Source organism: Geotrypetes seraphini, chromosome 11, assembly GCF_902459505.1.
Source record: "Geotrypetes seraphini chromosome 11, aGeoSer1.1, whole genome shotgun sequence".
Taxonomy (NCBI): Eukaryota; Metazoa; Chordata; class Amphibia; order Gymnophiona; family Dermophiidae; genus Geotrypetes; species Geotrypetes seraphini.
This window is the reverse complement of record NC_047094.1, coordinates 73,913,172-73,931,722: the sequence shown is the minus strand read 5'-3', so window position 1 is coordinate 73,931,722 and position 18,551 is coordinate 73,913,172. Positions and strand designations below refer to the sequence as shown.

Genomic DNA, 18,551 nt, shown 5'->3' with positions numbered 1-18,551 from the left:
TTTTCCAATGTGATATATCATTCAGAGCAATTTGGGAATAAGTCAGATGCTAGGATCAATCTACACAGATATATTAAATATTGCAATGCCAACCAGAATATCACCTCTGTCAGACAGCACTTCAATAAAGGAGAACACTGCATCAATGATTTTATGGTGAGAACACTGAAGGGAAATTTTATAAGACAATGCAGAATATAAGGCCTTTGAAATCAAAATGATAAAATATCTTGACATCCACCAGACAGAACTTAACAAAGTTGGCTTTCTATCACATTACAAACCAAAACTTATACTGCTTTGTTACCTTCTTATCACCCATCCATATCTTCCTGTCTCTCCCCCTTCCAGTTTTCCCTGTTTCTTCACCTTACCCTCCACTCCCTCTTCCTGTAAGACTGCCATTGGAATGCTTTTATGTTTCATTTATATATTTGGATATTTGTCAACATTTGCTTATTTGTGATATTCTACTTCTACGCTGATGATATCACTATACTAATACATCAGCGTAGAAGTAGAATATCACAAATAAGCAAATGTTGACAAATATCCAAATATATAAATGAAACATAAAAGCATTCCAATGGCAGTCTTACAGGAAGAGGGAGTGGAGGGTAAGGTGAAGAAACAGGGAGAACTGGAAGGGGGAGAGACAGGAGGGGGAGAGACAGGAAGATATGGATGGGTGATAAGAAGGTAACAAAGCAGTATAAGTTTTGGTTTGTAATGTGATAGAAAGCCAACTTTGTTAAGTTCTGTCTGGTGGATGTCAAGATATTTTATCATTTTGATTTCAAAGGCCTTATATTCTGCATTGTCTTATAAAATTTCCCTTCAGTGTTCTCACCATAAAATCATTGATGCAGTGTTCTCCTTTATTGAAGTGCTGTCTGACAGAGGTGATATTCTGGTTGGCATTGCAATATTTAATATATCTGTGTAGATTGAGATCATTCTCAACAGAACTAAGTATCCTAATCTCAAATATTCTGGGAAAAATAGAACAATGGATGTTGCAGTCAAAATTGAAATTCAACCTTGAGAAAACTAAGATCTTTCTTGCTAGCCCCAATGACAAACTCAGGGAAACCTCCATTCAACTCAATGGTGAAAATTTTGAGATAGCAAGTCACATCAAAATCTTGGGAGTTATTCTAGACCAGTGGTCTCAAACTCGCGGCCCGCCAGGTACTATTTTGAGGCCCTCGGTATGTTTATCAAATAAAACAGTTTCTTGATCATATGTCTCTTTAGCTATAAATTATAATATTATTATTAAGACAGCCAAAATGAAAGATTTATAAACTATAAAGAGTTTTAACTCATGCAAAATTGTAATTTCTGTAATAAGACATTAACTATTTTTTTTCTGAGGCCCTCCAAATACCTATGAATCCAAAATGTGGCCCTGCAAAGGGTTTGAGTTTGAGACCACTGCTCTAGACCGACACCTAACGTTCCAGAAACACACTGGCCAACTGACTAAAAAATGCTTCGCTATTTTATGGAAACTAAGAACCATAAAAAAATATTAAATCCACCATCCTATCTACCTTAGACTATTGTAATATCACATACCTAGTGTCAACCAAGAAAATATTGCTAAGACTTTGCCTGGTTCAAAATGTGGCTGTTCATCTGATCTTTGGATTAAAAATGTTTGACCATGTAAGCTCTTTTTACGTGCAACTTCATTGGCTCTCTTTCGAAACTAGAGAAATTTTTAAATTTGGCTGCATTTGTTATAAAGCACTCTTCGGACTACTACCATCATACTTATCCACCCAACTAAAATTATTCTCATCAAATAAGAACACAAGAAACTCGGGTATGTTAATGTACCCCACTCTGAAAGCCTGTCGTTTTAAAAGTTTCTTAGAAAAAAAAAAACTCTGGCTTTTCAAGCAGGGAAAATGAACTCTTGGTTGTGTCCTCTAATTGCCCAATCCCAATCTTACCTTGAGTTCAGAAAATCGATAAAAACCTATTTGTTTTGTAAATTTATGGGATGATTTCCCATTATATTACATTGTACTTCAACATATTGTATTTCACTGTATTATATTACACCGAATTCTACTGTATTTTGTGTCTTCGCTGATATGTCTCAGTTCTTTTGTTGTGAACTGTCCAGAACTTCCAGTTGGGTAGTAAATAAGAAAATAAATTATTATTATTATTATTTCTGATGTGAAGAAGGGTTTCATTCAAAAGCTAATCAAAAAATGCATTATCAGTCCTATAAAAAAATGTATCACCTTACTTCATTTATATTTTGTTTCTATATATTATCTGAATATAAACTAAGGGCTCCTTTTACAAAGCCGCGCTAGAGCCTTAATGCACAGAATAGCGCACGCTAAATTGCCGCACGCACTACCCGCTACGCCTCCTTTTGAGTAGGTGGTAGATTTCCAGCTAGCGCGCGCTAAACCGGTGCGTGCGATATAACCGGTAATGCGGCTTTGTAAAAGGAGCCCTAAAACTCAACAGTCTTACATTTAAATAGGGTTGGACCTTCACATTATGAAACTTTGGTCAGGTATTACTTTATATCAGTATTTTTCAACACAAGTAGTATGCTTACCCTTGGGGGTACGCGACATGACCGATGTGGAGAATATTCCCTGCCCACCCAAACTTCATAGCCATGCTGCAGCCACCGGGGATCCCTCCTTACTGCCCACCCGCTCCTTCCTAAAGCTGACTCACAGGACTTCCCTCTGATGTCAGAGCTGAAGTCAGAGGAAAGCCTTCTGGGTCAGTGGGGGGAAGGAGGTTCCCAGTTACTTCCTTGATGCACTCGCTCCTTCTGCCTTCAGCGGCTTGTTGGGGGAACGCGCAGCTAGCAGCAGTTCACACGTTGCACGTAGTTGATTTGGAAACCTTCTCTCTGACGTCAGAGCTCACATCAGAGGGAAGGCTTGTGGGCCAGCCACATGCAGAGTGTGAATCACTGCCTGCGTGTCCCCCAAACAAGCTGCTGAAGGCAGATGGAGTGAGTGTGGCTCGAACAAGTAAGGGGGCACAATCTTTCTGGGATAAAGAGAGAAAGGAGGGGGAGAAGGAGCACATTGGGGCATTGGAGGGGCGCAATTGCTGGAAGGCAGGGAGGGGGCACGAACTTGACTCAGAAGGAATGGAGGTGGCATGAACATGGAATACAGAAGGGAGGGAGGAAAGGGACACTAATTTGGGACATAGGAGGGAGGGAATAGAAAGGGAGAATTGTTGGGCATGAGTGTATGAGTGAGAGAGCAAGATAATGGCACATGGGGAATGGAAGAAAGAGGAAAATTGGACAGAGAGTAGAGAGAGTTAGAGATGCATGGGCAAGAGAAGGATGAGAGGGAAAAATGTTGAATATGGTGGTGGAGAGGGAACAAAGGGATTGATTGAAGAGGATACAAGGGAGAGGAATATTGGACATAGTGGCTGAAAATCGAAATTATTCAAGTATTATTCAAACTAGGCTGTCTCTTTTACAAAGCACTTACTGAATTATTACCCTCCTACCTTACCAATCAATTTTCCTTCTCCAGACCTGGGCGAACCACAAAACCTCAATCATTTTTTACCTTTCCATCAGTTAAAGGTTCTACCCACAAGAGATTCGTATCCAAGCTCCTAGCCTACCAAGCAGCTTCAAAAGATCCAGATTGGAATCAACTAGTCTGCTCCTCAACCACTTATATACATTTTAGAAAACTCTTAAAAACATTCTTCTTCTCAGATTAAATGATCCTAATTTAATAACAACTTTTCCCTCTTTACTGAGAACACTCTACCATTCTTTTTCCATCCTTACATTTCCTTTAAGTTTTAATTTGTCATATTTGAAGCTATTATTTATAGTATTTCTGTTGCCTTGCTTATGCGGTATATAAATAAAAAATTATGTTATGTTATGTGGCTTAGTGCTGGAGAGGGGTGATAGAAGGAGAAATGGGCATGGGGCTGGTGGGCAGTGGTGAAAAATGCTATATATGATCCGGGGGATAAGAGAGGGAGAAATGGACTCATGGAGGGACAGAGAGAGAGAAGTTGGTTGGGGAAGGGAATGAGGTCAGGAGGAGAGGAAGCATGCAGGAGGCATAAATAAATAAATATTGGATGCACAGTCAGAAGGAAGTGCAACCAGAGGCTCATGCAATCACCAGCCAACAAAGGTAGGAAAATGATTTTATTTTCAATTTAGTGATCAAAATGTGCCCATTTTGAGAATTTATGTCTGCTGTCTATATTTTGCACTACATTTTTCTATTTTTCTATAGTTGTTTCTGAGATGACATTGCATATTTTAAAGTCATCTGCCTTGAACTCTGAAAAAAAATCCTCGAATATAAATGATAATTCTCAGCATACAGTGTACTTTTATGTTTTTGTTTTTAATGTTGTGGTTACCATTATGTATTAATAAGATTATATTGTGTGTATATGAAAAATGGATGGAAGAAATTGCATTACAATTAGTATTATTATTATGGGGGTTGGGTCAGGGGCGGAGCCTGGGTGGGTCTGGGGCGGAGCTTGGGCAGGGATACTCGGTTGATATTTGTTAGACTTAGGAGGTACTTGGCTTGAAGAAGTTGAGAAATACTGCTTTATACTATAATACATAAATCCACTGAAATTTATTTATTTCTTTATTCTTAGTGCCACCCTTAAACCTCACTGAGAATGGATTGGAGTGCCCAGTTTGCCATGCTATTGATTCCTATGATTGCACTCCAGAAAGAACCATCAAGTGTGTTGGGAATCAGGATCAATGTTACGTTTATAGTGGTGAATTGAGGAATCCAAGTACGTATTGCAGATTTCAGGATGTGGTTGTTGATGACATGCTCACTTGATCCCTGCAGTCCTCAAATTTAGATAATGAGAAACAAATATTGTATAACTTTATGCTTCACTCATTTCCAGAAGTTTATCTGCCAAAGTGAAGGTCCATGAGGTCTTTCTCAGGCCCACCCAAAATCAATGCTCCATTGGCATGGCTCCTCACAAGGTCAACTCGCTTACTTTTGTCAACATAATGAAGGAAAAGACCTCAGAACACCACACCATAGAACACATGGAGGGGCATAATCGAAAGGAACATCCAAGTCCGTTTTCGTCTAAGCCGCAAGTCATCCAAAGTAAAAAAACAGCTTAGGTCACATTTTCGAAAAATACGTCCAAATTTTTTTGAGTTTCGAAAATCATCTAAGTATATATCCAGCTGATCTATTCATCCAAGCTGCTAAATCGTCCATCTGTATACCACATTTTCATCCAACTTTTCATCCAAGTCAAAAATGCCTAGAATAAGCCCTGTTGGACGTGGGAGGAGTCTGCAAAGTGATGGATTGAACACCCATACATAACACCTAAATAGCGAGGTACATTACAGGGTACTGCTATGAACTTCACAAAAAGGGTGCCATGTCAACATATCACTACAGCTCCCTTATAGGTCATGGTGAGCAGTAGCGTACCAAGGGGGGGGGGGGCGGTCTGCCCTGGTTGCAGTCTTAGGGGGGGTGCATAGCCAGCCAGGTCCGGAAAATTCAGCGAATGGTGTTGAAACAACTCCCTTTCTCCCTCCCTGCTTCTTACCTTTGTGGTGCTTTCCCGCCTGCCCAACCGACAACAGGCCAAGTCCGACAAACCTCCCTGCCTTGTGGCCGCGAGACTAAATTACCTTCTTACAGCAGCTGGAGTATTGAAGCTGCGTGTGGCTGCCGTAAAGGTCATCTCTAACGCAACCGGACAACTTTTACAGCAGCCATATGCAACTACAATGCTCGACTGCTGTAAGAAGGTAATTTAGACTCAACCTTTATGGCAGCCATATGCAACTACAATGCTCGGCTGCTGTAAGAAGGTAATTTAGACTCGCGGCCACAGGGCAGGGAGGTTTGTCGGACTGGGCCTATTGTCAGGCGGGTGGGGGGGGAAGTGCCATGAAGGTAAGCGGCAGGGAGGGAGAAAGGGAGGAAAGGTGGAGTAGAGAGGAAAAGACGCTTAAGGGAAATGGATAAAACAGAGAGGGAAGAAGGACGCTGAAACCACATAGGGAAGACGGGGGGGGGAGAAGGATGCTGAAAGGACATGGGGAAGACAGAGGGGGGGAGAAGGACGTTGACAGGACATGGGAAAGACAAGGGGGGATAAGGACGCTGAAAAGACATGGGGAAGACAGGGGGGAGAAGGACGCTGACAGGACATGGGGAAGAGAGAGTGGGGAGAAGATGCTGAAGGAAAATGGGGAAGAGAGAGGGGGGAGAAGAAGCTGGCAGGGAAGAAGACAGAGATTCCAGACTATGGGGGGAGTGGAGGGAAGAAGATGGGTGCCAGACCAATTTGGAAGGGGAGAGAAAGGGAGAGGCACAGTAACAGAGCAAATGGAAGACGCAGAGAGAAGAGAGACAGTGGATGGAAGGAATTGAATGAGAACATGAGGAAAACAGAAACCAGGCAGCAAAGGTAGAAAAAAAATTATATTTCTTTTTTTTTTTTACTTCATGATAAAGTAGTATATTAGTTGTGTTGATAAAAATTTATAAACAAAGCCCTTCCAGCTGAACATCTCTTTCTCTAGTTCAGCAGCCAGAACTTTGATTTATAAGGAAGCAATAAGCTAAATATTGCAGTACTGAGGCTTGTATGGATGCTGCGGTGACGGGGTGGTGAAGGGACTGTGCAGTGACGGGGACAGATTTTTTCCCCGTGTCATTCTCTAGTGCTCACGTCAAAAACTTCCCCCTGACTCAGCTTCCTGTTTCCGCTTTAGATTGAGCACCACGTTGCCGATCTGAAGTTCTGTTGATGCCAGGGGTAGAAAGAGGCCCGTTGCCAATCTTAAGTGTCATCATGGGGGTGTGGGGGCGGGGAGGGTTGCAGATCTTGTTGCCAAAATCAGAAAGGTGAGAAAGGGAGAAAGATGGGCCTGTTGTGGATGGAGAGATTGAGAGAAGGGGGCAGATGATGGAAGTGGGGAGAAAGGGGAGAGAGAAGAGGGCAGATGATGGAAGTAGGGAGAAAGGGCAGATGATGGAATTGGGGAGAGAAGAGGGCAGATGATGGGGGAAAAGGATTGAGTTAGGGAAATACTGGAGGGGGTGAAGGAAAGAGGTGGTGAGCTATGGGTAGATAGTAAAAAAGGAAATTGATGAGAGGGTAGTAAGAACGTAATCTAGATGGATGCAGAAAATAAATTGAAAAGGAAAATGAGGGAAGAAAGGGATTGCAGAAGAGAGGTGTGGGAGAGGGAAGGAGAGGAGAGAGATGCCAGACCAATGGGGGTGAAAGGAGAGATGGAAGGGGGAGGCATACAGTTTCTGGAAGGGGCATAGAAGGAGAGAAGATGCCATATAGGGAGGGGCAGATAGATGGCAGCAGGGGATGGAAGGAAGACAGTAACAAGAAGATGAGGAAAGCAGAAACCAGAGAAGACAAAGGTAGAACAAAAATTTTCTATTTATTTATTGCTTTAGGAGACATGTGTCACTGTTTCTATGGTATTGCACTGTATGTAGAGTCCAGCTTCTTTCTGGTTCAATTTAACCTTTGTCTATATATTTTTATTTTATCCCATCTTTTACAAAACTGTGGAGTGTTTAACGCCAGCCATGGTGGTAGCAGCTCTGATGCTCAGAATTCTATGAGCGTCAGAGCTGTTACCACAGTGGCTAAAATCCACACTACAGTTTTGGAAAAGGGGGAGGGGTTAGTTTGTGATTACATATTCCATACTAGGCGAAGGTGTTTTCTGTGTTCTGAGTGTTCAAAAGACATGGCTTTCTGTTAGGATTGACGATGTAGGATTGATCTGTACTAGTTTGGCTTGTTTAGTTTTACAATGGGTGTATTGATGTTGTACTGTCACTGCAATATGTAAGATGATGCCTTTTCCTAGGTACTCATGTGTAATGTGTGGCTTGTTACTAAAAATCATGTTTTTCGTACAGATGGTTGGGGGGGGTGCCAAAAAATGATGGGCCCCGGGTGTCACATATGCTAGGTATGCCACTGATGGTGAGCCCCCCAAACCACCTCCAGAATCCCCTAGACCCACTTATCTACCACCCCAATAGCCCATATGGCTGCAGGAGCTACTTATATGCCAGTACAAAAGGGTTTTGGGGGTGTATAGGGGAGTGCACATGCTTCAATATCAATGCAGTGATTACAGGGGCTTATGCGCATGGGTCCTCCTCTCCATGGATCCCTAACCCACCCCCAGGACGGCTTAAGACGCCTCTGTGCAGCACGATTAGGCTTTCCTATGCCAGGCTGCCAGGTGATGATGTTCTGGAGGCACAATTTTTATGTTGTGATTAATATTTTTATGGGGGGGAGGGTCGATGATCACTGGGCTAGTGTGTGGGGATCTGTATTATGTGTTTGCAGTGCTTATCTGGTGACTTTAGGTGGGTTTTTGTGACTTAGACCATGCTTTAAATTGTCTAAGTCACAACGTCCAAGTTCAATCTAGGCTCTGTTGTAAAACGTTCGGTTATACATACTGTACGACTAAGTCTTAGCCTGCCCACCGTCCCACCCCACTCCTGTCCTCGATACTCCTGCTGACACGCCCCATTTAGCTCTGGTCGTTCAGCGGCACTATGAAGGCCTAGGTTGTTTATAAATACGTCCAAAACCCGGTTTCATTATCGGCACATCAATGTTTTTGATTGATGATCGTCCAAATGCCGACTTAGGCCGGTTTTTGGATGTTTTTCTCTTTCGATTATGAGCCCCATAGATTTCTGTAGTGAGAGTAAGGTGGTGGTAGGTATCATTCATGGGTCAAAAAAACCTTCATACTTATCACAAAACCCAATTTTTTGTATAAATTTTTAACTTTAGCGAGTTTTTGTTTTATTTTTATTTACTTTTTTTCTGTTGTGTACCAAAAGTCATCACACCAGTGCTAGGCAATAAATTTTGCCCACGTTTTCTCTTATATCATGGCTCAATATTAAAAATGCTGTAAATTACCAGCTGAAGTGCAAAGTAGCAATATATCTAACTATAAAAAATAATCGCCACTTATCTTAATGTTCTCTTAACTTCATGGCACAAAAATGCATGCTAGCCAGTGATTATAGACAAGTATAATGTCAAAGTTGCCCCTGTTGCTTTATGCTTTAGACGGGTCCTATTTCACCTTACATAGTTGGCTTCATCAGAAATTTTCATGGGATATAGCAGCAAATTTGCTGGTAATTTGCAGGTAATTTAAAAAGGGATGGAAGCGTGGTAGACTCTGATCGATTTTCAGAGGGTTGTATTCATGGGGAGCTAGCTAAATTAAAGGTACACAAAGCGATGGGGGCGGATGATGTATAGTCGAGGGTACTGAAGGAACTTAGGGAAGTTCTGGTGGTTCCACTGACTGACATTTTCAATGCTTCTCTAGAGTCAGGGATGATACCAGGGGACTGGAGAAGGACAGATGTGGTCCCTCTACACAAAAGTGGAAGTAAGGAAGAAGTAGAGAATAACAGGCCAGTAAGTCTGACTTCTGTGGTAGGCAAATTAATGGAAACACTTTTAAAACAGAGAATGGTGAAGTTTCTGGAATCTGGTGGATTACAGGACCAGAGGTAGGTCTTGTCAGACAAATCTGATTAATTTCTTTGACTGGGTGACCAGAGAATTGGGTAGAGGATGTAGTGCATTTAGATTTTAGCAAAACCTTTGACAGTGTTCTACACAGACATCTAATTAATAAACTGAGTGCCCTCGAGATGGGCCCCACAGTGACAGGCTGAGCCACAAACTGATTGAGTGGAAGTCAACAGAGGGTAGTGATTAATGGAGAATACTCTGAGGAAAGGGATGTGACCATTGATGTACCTCAAGATTCTATTCTTGGGCCTTTTCTTTTTAACATTTTTATCAGCGAAATTGTAGAAGAGCTGCCGGGTAAGATTTGCCTCTTTGCGGACGATACCAAAATCTACAATAGAGTGAACACCCCGGATTGTGTGAATAACATGAAGAAAGACCTAGCGGCTACACTTTCGTAGGGAGTGGCTTAACTAAGATGGTTGCTTTAAGCCGGAACTAAGACGCCATGGAGGTGCCTGGGTGCTGCTTTTTACCTTATCGATGGTCAAACGTAAATCCAAGTTCCGGTTGTTCCCGGATGAATCTTCGGCGGCAGCAGACCTGATGGATGCCTTTCTCCAGTGTGGGACCCGAATGAGTAGGCCAGAGTTTTCCTCAGCTGAGAGAGGCACACAAGCTGAGGCATCAGCACTCTCCCTCAAGGCAACATCTCTATTTCCGAAGGAGCGGAGTCCTCCGAGTTGTCCTGGGGCTTTAGAGCAGCAACTGGAAGAAAGAGCGTCCCGGGGTGTTCTCTCTCCTGACCAGCCGAGTGTGGGAGTTGATTCAGCAGGAGGAGTGGTGAAGCTAATTCACCCATCGGAGCACTCGGAGGAGTTGAAACAGCGGATCCCTCAGGATTTCCTCAAGTTGAATTTACCTTCACCTGAGGTTGCAGGTACTTTAATTGCACCAGTGGGTCTGGGTTTAGAACTTACACCTATGCAGAGACCCAAGGTCTTTAATATGGAAACACTTTGGGAAGCAATATCTAACTTACAACTCTCCTTGGGGACTCAAATGCAGCAACTTACAGCACGTTACACTACTATTGTTTCAGAAAATTTGGATTTGAAAAATAGGCTATCTAGCCTGGAAAACAAAGTGGATGGACATGAGACCACTGAAGCCTGCCTTCTCTGAAGACTTCATGTTTCTGCTTGGACGGAGAGCAGACACTGGAGCCACAGTGCTTTTCTAAAAAATTAAAGGTAGACACGTGGCGGGCTGGAGAAGTGGATGCCTGCAAAGGGGTGCGGCAAAGACTGCCAACCAGTAGGCATGCTGTCCGGTAGCAAGGTGCTGGCGGGTGGGCAGGAGAGGCAGAACCGGTACAAAAATGCCTCAGCAAAGAGATCGAGATCTATAAATGGCCTGCATCAAGCTAATAGAACAAAGAAATAAAACTTGAACCATGATGGAAAACCTGCCTAAGGAAGTACCAGAAAACTCATGAAAGAGAACTGTAAGACATCAACAGGACTTACAAGATGAAAAAATATTTGGCGCTGAGGCGACTGAGAAAAAAAAAAAACCAAGTCCAGTCTGCTCCACGAAAATGTTTAGACTGAGGAGGTCCTGCATGACATTGGCAGATGGGAACAGACGTGCCTGAGCAGTGAGCATATCCAAAGGCTTCTAGAGAAAAGTAGCTGGGGTACTGCTTTCCTTGCTGAGCTCTGTCAGTTATGTCTAAGGTGACGATATGTCCCGTTTTCAATGGGACCGTCCAGTTATTAAACCGACCATCCCGTTGTCCCGACCCACTGCTTTGGGACTCCTAAATGTCCCATTTTCAGGGACAGCATCCCAAATCTGTGTGCAGGGACAATTGAACAGGCGATCACTTCCCCTCCCTCCAGCACCAAATTAAACCCCCGCAGTGTTCTCCGTGCCCAGTGAATCCTGCTGCTGCCGCCGATGATCCTTCCCAGGTTGACTCGCCACTGAAAATTGTTTGACTCCTGCCTTTTTTTTTTGCCAGCATGCAAATTGAACCCACGCTCCAGGGCCCTAACGTGTGCATGCTGGCTTCCCTTCTCTTCCCTCCAAAACCGGAAGTTACTTCCCGAGGGGGGGAGAGAAGAGAAGGGCAGCTGGCACGCACACGTTAGAGCCCCAGAGGGAAGCTTACAACTTGCTGCTTTTACTTGCTTCGGGTCTTCCTCGCGGCTGGGTCCTGCCTACTTTCTGTTTCCTTGGCTGTTGTCTGTGTGTCTGTTTGCCTTTCTGTCTGTGTGTCTGTCTGTCTGTCTGTCTCTCCTTGGCCGCTGTCTGTGTGTCTGTCTGTCTCTCTATCTTTGGCCGCTGTCTGTGTGTCTGTCTGTCTGTCTGTCTCTTTCTCTCTCTTTGGCCGCTGTCTTTCTGTCTCTCTCTCTTTCTCTCTCTCTCTCTCTCTCTCCTTGGCCACTGTCTGTGTGTTTCTAGCTTTCTGTCTCTCTGTCTCTCTCTTTGGTCGCTGTCTATCTGTCTTTCTGTCTCTCTCTCTCTCTCCTTAGCCGTTGTTGTGTCTGTCTGTCTTTCTGTCTCTCTGGCCGCTGTGTGTCTGTCTTTCTGTCTCTCTCTCTCCTTGGTTCTTGGTCTGTGTGTCTGTCTGTCTTTCTCTCTCTCTCTCCTTGGCTGCTGTCTGTGTGTCTGCCTGTCTTTCTGTCTCTTTCCCTCTCTCTCTCATTGGCTGCTATCTGTCTGTCTTTCTGTCTGTCTCTCTCTTTCCTTGGCCGCTGTCTGTCTGTTTCTCTCCTTGACCGCTGTCTGTGTGTCTGTCTGTCTGTCTGTCTCTCTTCTTGGCCACTGTCTGTGTGTCTGTCTGTCTTTCTGTCTGTCTGTCTCTCTGTCCTTGGCCACTCTCTGTGTGTCTGCCTGTCTCCCTCCCTTCCAGGTTCATTCGGAGACGAAAAGACCAATCTGATTGATATTCCCGTGGTCTTCCATCTCTCTTCCATTGTCCACATGCCAGCACGTCTCCACTCTATTCCCTATCTACCATCTGGCACCTCACCTCACCCTCATAACTGGTCACCTACCAGCAACCTGCAGCTTCCTTGTCTGATTACTGGTCCCCTTTCACACAACTCTCTGATGTGTTCCACCTTTACGGAAGTAGGAAGTTGTGTCAGAAGAAGGCAGGGCCCCGGAAAAGGGACGCTGTTGGTGATTTTTAAAAATTTGTTTAAATTGTATGGGAACGGGCTATATGGACCCCCAAACCCGCCTCCACAGGGCTGGCTGTAGAGGGTGAACTGATGTGCCCTAAGGCTAAGGATTTTATTATGATAGATTATATTGTGTGTATATGAAAAATGAATGGAAGAAATGGCTTTTAGAATTAGTACTATTATTATGGGGGCGGGGTCTGGGGCAGAGCTTGGGCAGTTCTGGGGCGGGGTCTAGGGCGGAGCTTTTGGGCCCCCCAAACAGAAAAGCATTGTACTGCCTATGAAAGAGATAATGGTTACTGTGAATGGGCAGACTAGATAGGCCATTTGGCCTTTATCTGCCATCATGTTTCTATGTTTCTCTAAATTCATTCTAACAATCGTTCTTTTAATGTTCTTTTAAATAACCCTTTAAATAGACTTTTAAATAAGACGGCACAAGCACTGCCTCTTACAAAGACATAAGATGCCCCCTTGCTCATGTCATTCATTACAAATGGCCACAGCAGAAATGGCGGAAGCATTGATGAAAGACAACATCGATGAACATTTTGAAAGAAACAAACTTCTGATAACCAGACAACATGGTTTCTGCAAGGGGAAATCATGCCTAACGAACTTATTGCACTTCTTCGAAGGAATTAACAAATGGATGGACAGAGGTGACCCCATAGACATCATATATCTAGATTTCCAAAAAGCCTTTGACAAGGTACCCCATGAACGCCTACTTCGGAAACTAAAGAACCATGGGGTGCAAGGAGACGTACATAAATGGATCAGAAACTGGTTGGTGGGTAGAAAACAGAGAGTAGGAGTGAAGGGCCACTACTCGGACTGCACAGGGCTCGGTGCTTGGGCCGCTGCTATTTAATATATTTATAAATGATCTAGAAACAGGGACGAAGTGTGAGATAATAAAATTTGCAGATGACACCAAACTATTTAGTGGAGTTGGACTAAAGAGGATTGCAAAGAATTGCAAAGAGACTTGAACAAACTAGGGGAATGGGCGACGAGATGTCAGATGAAGTTCAACGTTGAGAATGAAAAGTACTACATGTGGGAAGCAGAAACCCGAGGTACAGCTATACGATGGGAGGGATGTTATTGAAGGAGAGTACCCAAGAAAGGGACTTGGGGGTAATGGTGGACATGACAATGAAACCGACGGCACAGTGTGTAGCGGCCACTAAGAGAGCAAATAGAATGCTAGGTATAATCAAGAAGGGTATTACTACCAGAATGAAAGAAGTTATCCTGCCGTTGTATCGGGCGATGGTGCGTCCAATATTGGTCACCGTACCTTAAGAAGGATATGGCGTTACTCGAGAGGATTCAGAGGAGAGCGACACATCTGATAAAAGGTATGGAAAATCTTTCATACACTGAGAGATTGGAGAAACTGGGACTCCTTTCCCTGGAGAAGAGGAGACTTAGAGGGGATATGATAGAGACTTACAAGATCATGAAAGGCATAGAGAGTGGAGAGGGACAGATTCTTTAAACTTTCGAAAAGATCCAAAACGAATGCTAGGAAGTTCTTCTTTACCCAACATGTGGTAGACACCTGGAATGCACTTCCAGAGGGCGTAATAGGGCAGCGTATGGTATCGGGGTTCAAGAAAGGACTGGACAATTTCCTGCTGGAAAAAGGGAATAGAGGGGTATAGATAGAGGATTACTGCACAGGTCCTGGACCTGTTGGGCCGCCATATGTGTGGACTGCTTGGCACGATGGACCTCAGGTCTGACCCAGCGGAGGCATTGCTTATGTTCTTATGCATTTTTCAGAACTTATCTGCTGTTTAATCAGCTGACACCTTATTTGTAACCTTATTGTGCTTGGGATTTTTATTTATGCTATACAGCATTCACACTATATGCATCAAAAATATAATGCTGTAATGCTTCTTTATATTTTTACTATTTTTTTGAAATATTTTCTTAGCTTTCTTAATGCTCTATATCCACAACCTTTGTTGAGTGACAGACTCTTTACAATGTGCTCAGTGCTCCTCTACCCAAGTCATTAGCAAAATGCTGTAACTGTGTGTGAGACTGCTGGGAACCATCATCGCACATGTATGTTCCCACCCGTATATCTACTCAACTTCAAAAAACACCAACTTTAAATTGCTACTTATTTTTAGCATAGATGTTCCACAGTGATGATGTGCAATGAGGATCTGCAGTTCACAGTTTTTTGTTTATACAAAAGTGATCATCCAAAATCCTCCAACTCCAGCTGAGTTTCGAATTACATCATTAGGGAGACTACATATAAGTTGAACTGCATTGAAAATCACAACGCACAGTGCAATTAACTTTCACTGCCTTATATTTTCTTTAAATTATCTTATTTCAATCTTATGCTTAATCTCTTACCTTTATTTTACTTCAGTTGAATCTGAATTATCATTGTGAGCATCACATCATGCCTGGGTAGTTAGAAATCTTGATTGGTACTTTGAACTTATGCAAGTTACATGATGCATTGCCAGTCAATCAGGAAGCCCTAAAATTGGCTTCAGTCCAGGAGATTCTATTTCTCAGTAATAATAATAATAGTTTATTTTTATATACCGCCAAACTTGTTGTAATTACTATTGTGTAAACCACCAAGAAATGAAGATTTTTTGGATGAAAGCTGCTATAGTGCAGCAACGAATTTCGGTCGGTACTTTTTCTATACAGGTTTGTTGAATACCCTATATGGATATGGTGATGTCTAAAAATTGTATTTGTTTTCTGTCCCATTTACTGTCAAATTTAATGTTATTGTCTACTCAATTGATGTATGTCAAAAATCCCTGTAACTCTATTGGTTCCCTTCCAAATTACAATAATGTCATCAATGAACCTTCCATGATATGATTTTTCCTTATTATTGACTGTATACATATTTACTCTCAAACTCCGTCATGTACAGGCAGGCAATCATGGGGGCCACTGTGGCCCCCATAGCTACACTGATGAATGATGATAACAGTGAAATCTTCTCTGCTGACATTGGTAACCTATCTAAATATGTTTTTAACCGGAGTGATAGCCGCATCCTGCGGGATGTTAGTATATAATGCAATAACATCCAGGGTCATTAATCATATTCAGAGAACTGCAAGCCAACTGATATCTAAATCAGCGACAACCAGTCTAACTCTTCATTCAGTTCCTCCGGGGTGAGGGCATTTAACAGAAAAATCCAGCGTTCTTTCCAGTTAAATATTTTCTCAATGTTACCACCCTCCCACCTGATTTCCACTATACCCAATATGCACCATCGGATGTCATAGAGTGTCCCATTAATTGCCAATGGTGGACCAAGGGAGCTATATCATTCTCCGTGCAGACTCTACTGTAGATTTATGTTCAGGCAATCTGATTTTTATTGAACGAATAGTGCGCCCAACATATATTTTTTGACAAGGATGTTATATTAAATACATTATATATGTTGAGTCACAACCTGTTCTTCTATTACTGCAAAAGATCTTTCCTGGTTTTAGATGAATCCATTCTGGTCCAACTAAAGCATTTGTACACCATTGGCAAAAGCCACAGGTCATTTGATATTTTCACTCATTATTAACCTGATGAGTTCTTATTTTGGTATTTAAAAATCCACCGATGTGAAGATCCCCCCCAAATTCTTTAAAAACATATAGCTTAAAGAAGTTACAATTGTTATATAGACACCGGTGCTCCAAATCAAGGTGATTATTTGTTAACTAACATAAGTCATAGTTCACGCCACATTTACATTTTTGGTAGAAATAAAATGTACCAGTGATGGTCTATAATGAAGCTAGATCAAGCATTAGTGTACATCTTGGGACAAAGGATGATAATGATCGATTTCAGTTATGATATATGCACTAGCTTGGCCGGGTGAGTATATAGTAATTGGATGAACAAGCACATTTGCAAGACTTCTGAATGATTGGTTCAGTGAACTCATGGTGATCATATGATTAAATAAGAGGATGGGTAACATAATACAATAGGTAGGAGGACACTTCCATTTGAACATGCTACGAGCAGTAAAAATGACCTATAATTTCTCTCTGTGAACAGGTCGTCCATTTCATCAACTTGCCTCACGGGGATGCATTGTAAGTGGATCCTGTGAATTTGGCCCCGGATTGCTAAAAGGATTGACAATCCATAATTATACGACACTGAACTGTATGTAACACATCAGAAAGCATCTCTGTAATCTCATATCTTGATCAGATTCTAAGATTAACTACTATGATCATTGTAGCTGGACTCAGGCATAGTTGAAGTCCTGAATCCTGGAGTCTGACTAATTTTGTCAGTTCTCAAGATTTGTATGGAATTACCTTAAAATCAATAGTTAATTAAATACTCAAAGGAAAAAATAAATAAATGATTGACTATAATCCTTTGTCCTTATCATTCATGTGTTATTGCTTTGTTAATCAGCATACCATACATGCAGACACTATAACATACACTAAGAAGATAAAAGCTTTGGGCCTAATATTCAAAGGATTTATGTTTTTAACTTTAAGAGCTAAGCTCTTAAATTAGTCTCTGAAAATATAGCAGAGATTAGTCCCTAAAGTTATCCTCAGAATTTCAGTAAATTCCTAATTTCAGGAACATTAAAAGTGACTAATCAATATTCAGCCTATGTCACTCTGTGTGTTTTTTAACCAGTGACCTTTGCTAGCTAACCCCTCTTTTACAAATCTGCACTAACAGCAGCCTTGAAGCAATTGTCCTGAAACCCTTTAAATCACTATGGACTTCATGGCAATACCACAGCAGCCTATGTTAAATGTCTTTGTAAAAGAGAAACTTAAGTTCAGATAGTCAATGCTGGGCCATATCCAGGCACTGGCACTGAATATTTGGGTATGACCAAACATGTCTTCACTATCAAATCTTATGTGGGTCTCAGCCAATATTCATTTGCAACCTGCATAAAACCATGAAACTACCACTAGAATTCATGGAAGCCATTTTGTTTCTGAAGCCACTAGGGTCAGGAGCAAATGGGGTTCACATTTGTCCACCTTAATTACTAGACCACCATGGATTTAGAATGGGTATCTTTAGTTGGGTGGGATTGGAATGTGCTTGACTATTTGGGGGGTGAGAGGGAGTACATGACTAGTTTGGAGGAGGCAAGAGGGATGATTGAGTCATGTGGGAAAATGCTTGACTGTTTCAAGGGAATTGAATCATGTTAGGGAGGGGGCTCTGATGCTTTGGAAGAATCCAGAACGTGGATAGAGTCCGCTTGGAAGGGAATTTAGGAAGAGGGCAGAACAATGTAAAATATAGGCAGGAAACTGGAAGCTTAAGCAGATACTAGCTGATGTGCTATGTTGGAACCTGTAAAGCTAACTGTGCATAGTTACAATTGCTTCTGATGCCCTCCTATCTGCATCATCACTGCAAATTGCTTTCAGCTGGATCTTCTCTGAGTACGAGCATACTTCTCACATCATCATCCGTACTTTTTAGACTCCTGAGGCAAGCCTTGATGGCCGAAACATGTACATGTCGAGTCGATGAATGTTCTTTATTGATGTTTGAGTAATAAAGATCTTCAAATTATCAGACATATTGGAGGATACTTCTTTAATGCACATCATTCTCTTTTGGACAATTCCACTCTGATTTGTGCAATTTTGTGGTTGTGGTGTTGTTTTCCCCTGTTTTTTTCTGCAGCTGATGTCAGCAACAGATGGTGGAAAGGATTTCCCTTCAAGGCTACAAGCTTTCTCAGCAAGCACTGACATTCTATCAGGAAAGATC

General features: G+C 42.2%; 1 protein-coding gene across 1 annotated transcript in view; it reads left to right on the top strand.

The window, feature by feature from the left end:
• LOC117345760 (phospholipase A2 inhibitor and Ly6/PLAUR domain-containing protein-like) overlaps positions 1-17,156 on the top strand; it is a 37,968-nt gene extending 20,812 nt beyond the window's left edge. The window contains exons 4-5 of the mRNA XM_033914880.1: positions 4,660-4,806; positions 16,836-17,156. Coding sequence (XP_033770771.1) covers positions 4,660-4,806; positions 16,836-16,954 — 266 coding nt within the window. The 3' untranslated portion in view covers positions 16,955-17,156. The remainder of the gene's footprint in view (positions 1-4,659; positions 4,807-16,835) is intronic.
• Positions 17,157-18,551: the final 1,395 nt, after the last annotated feature.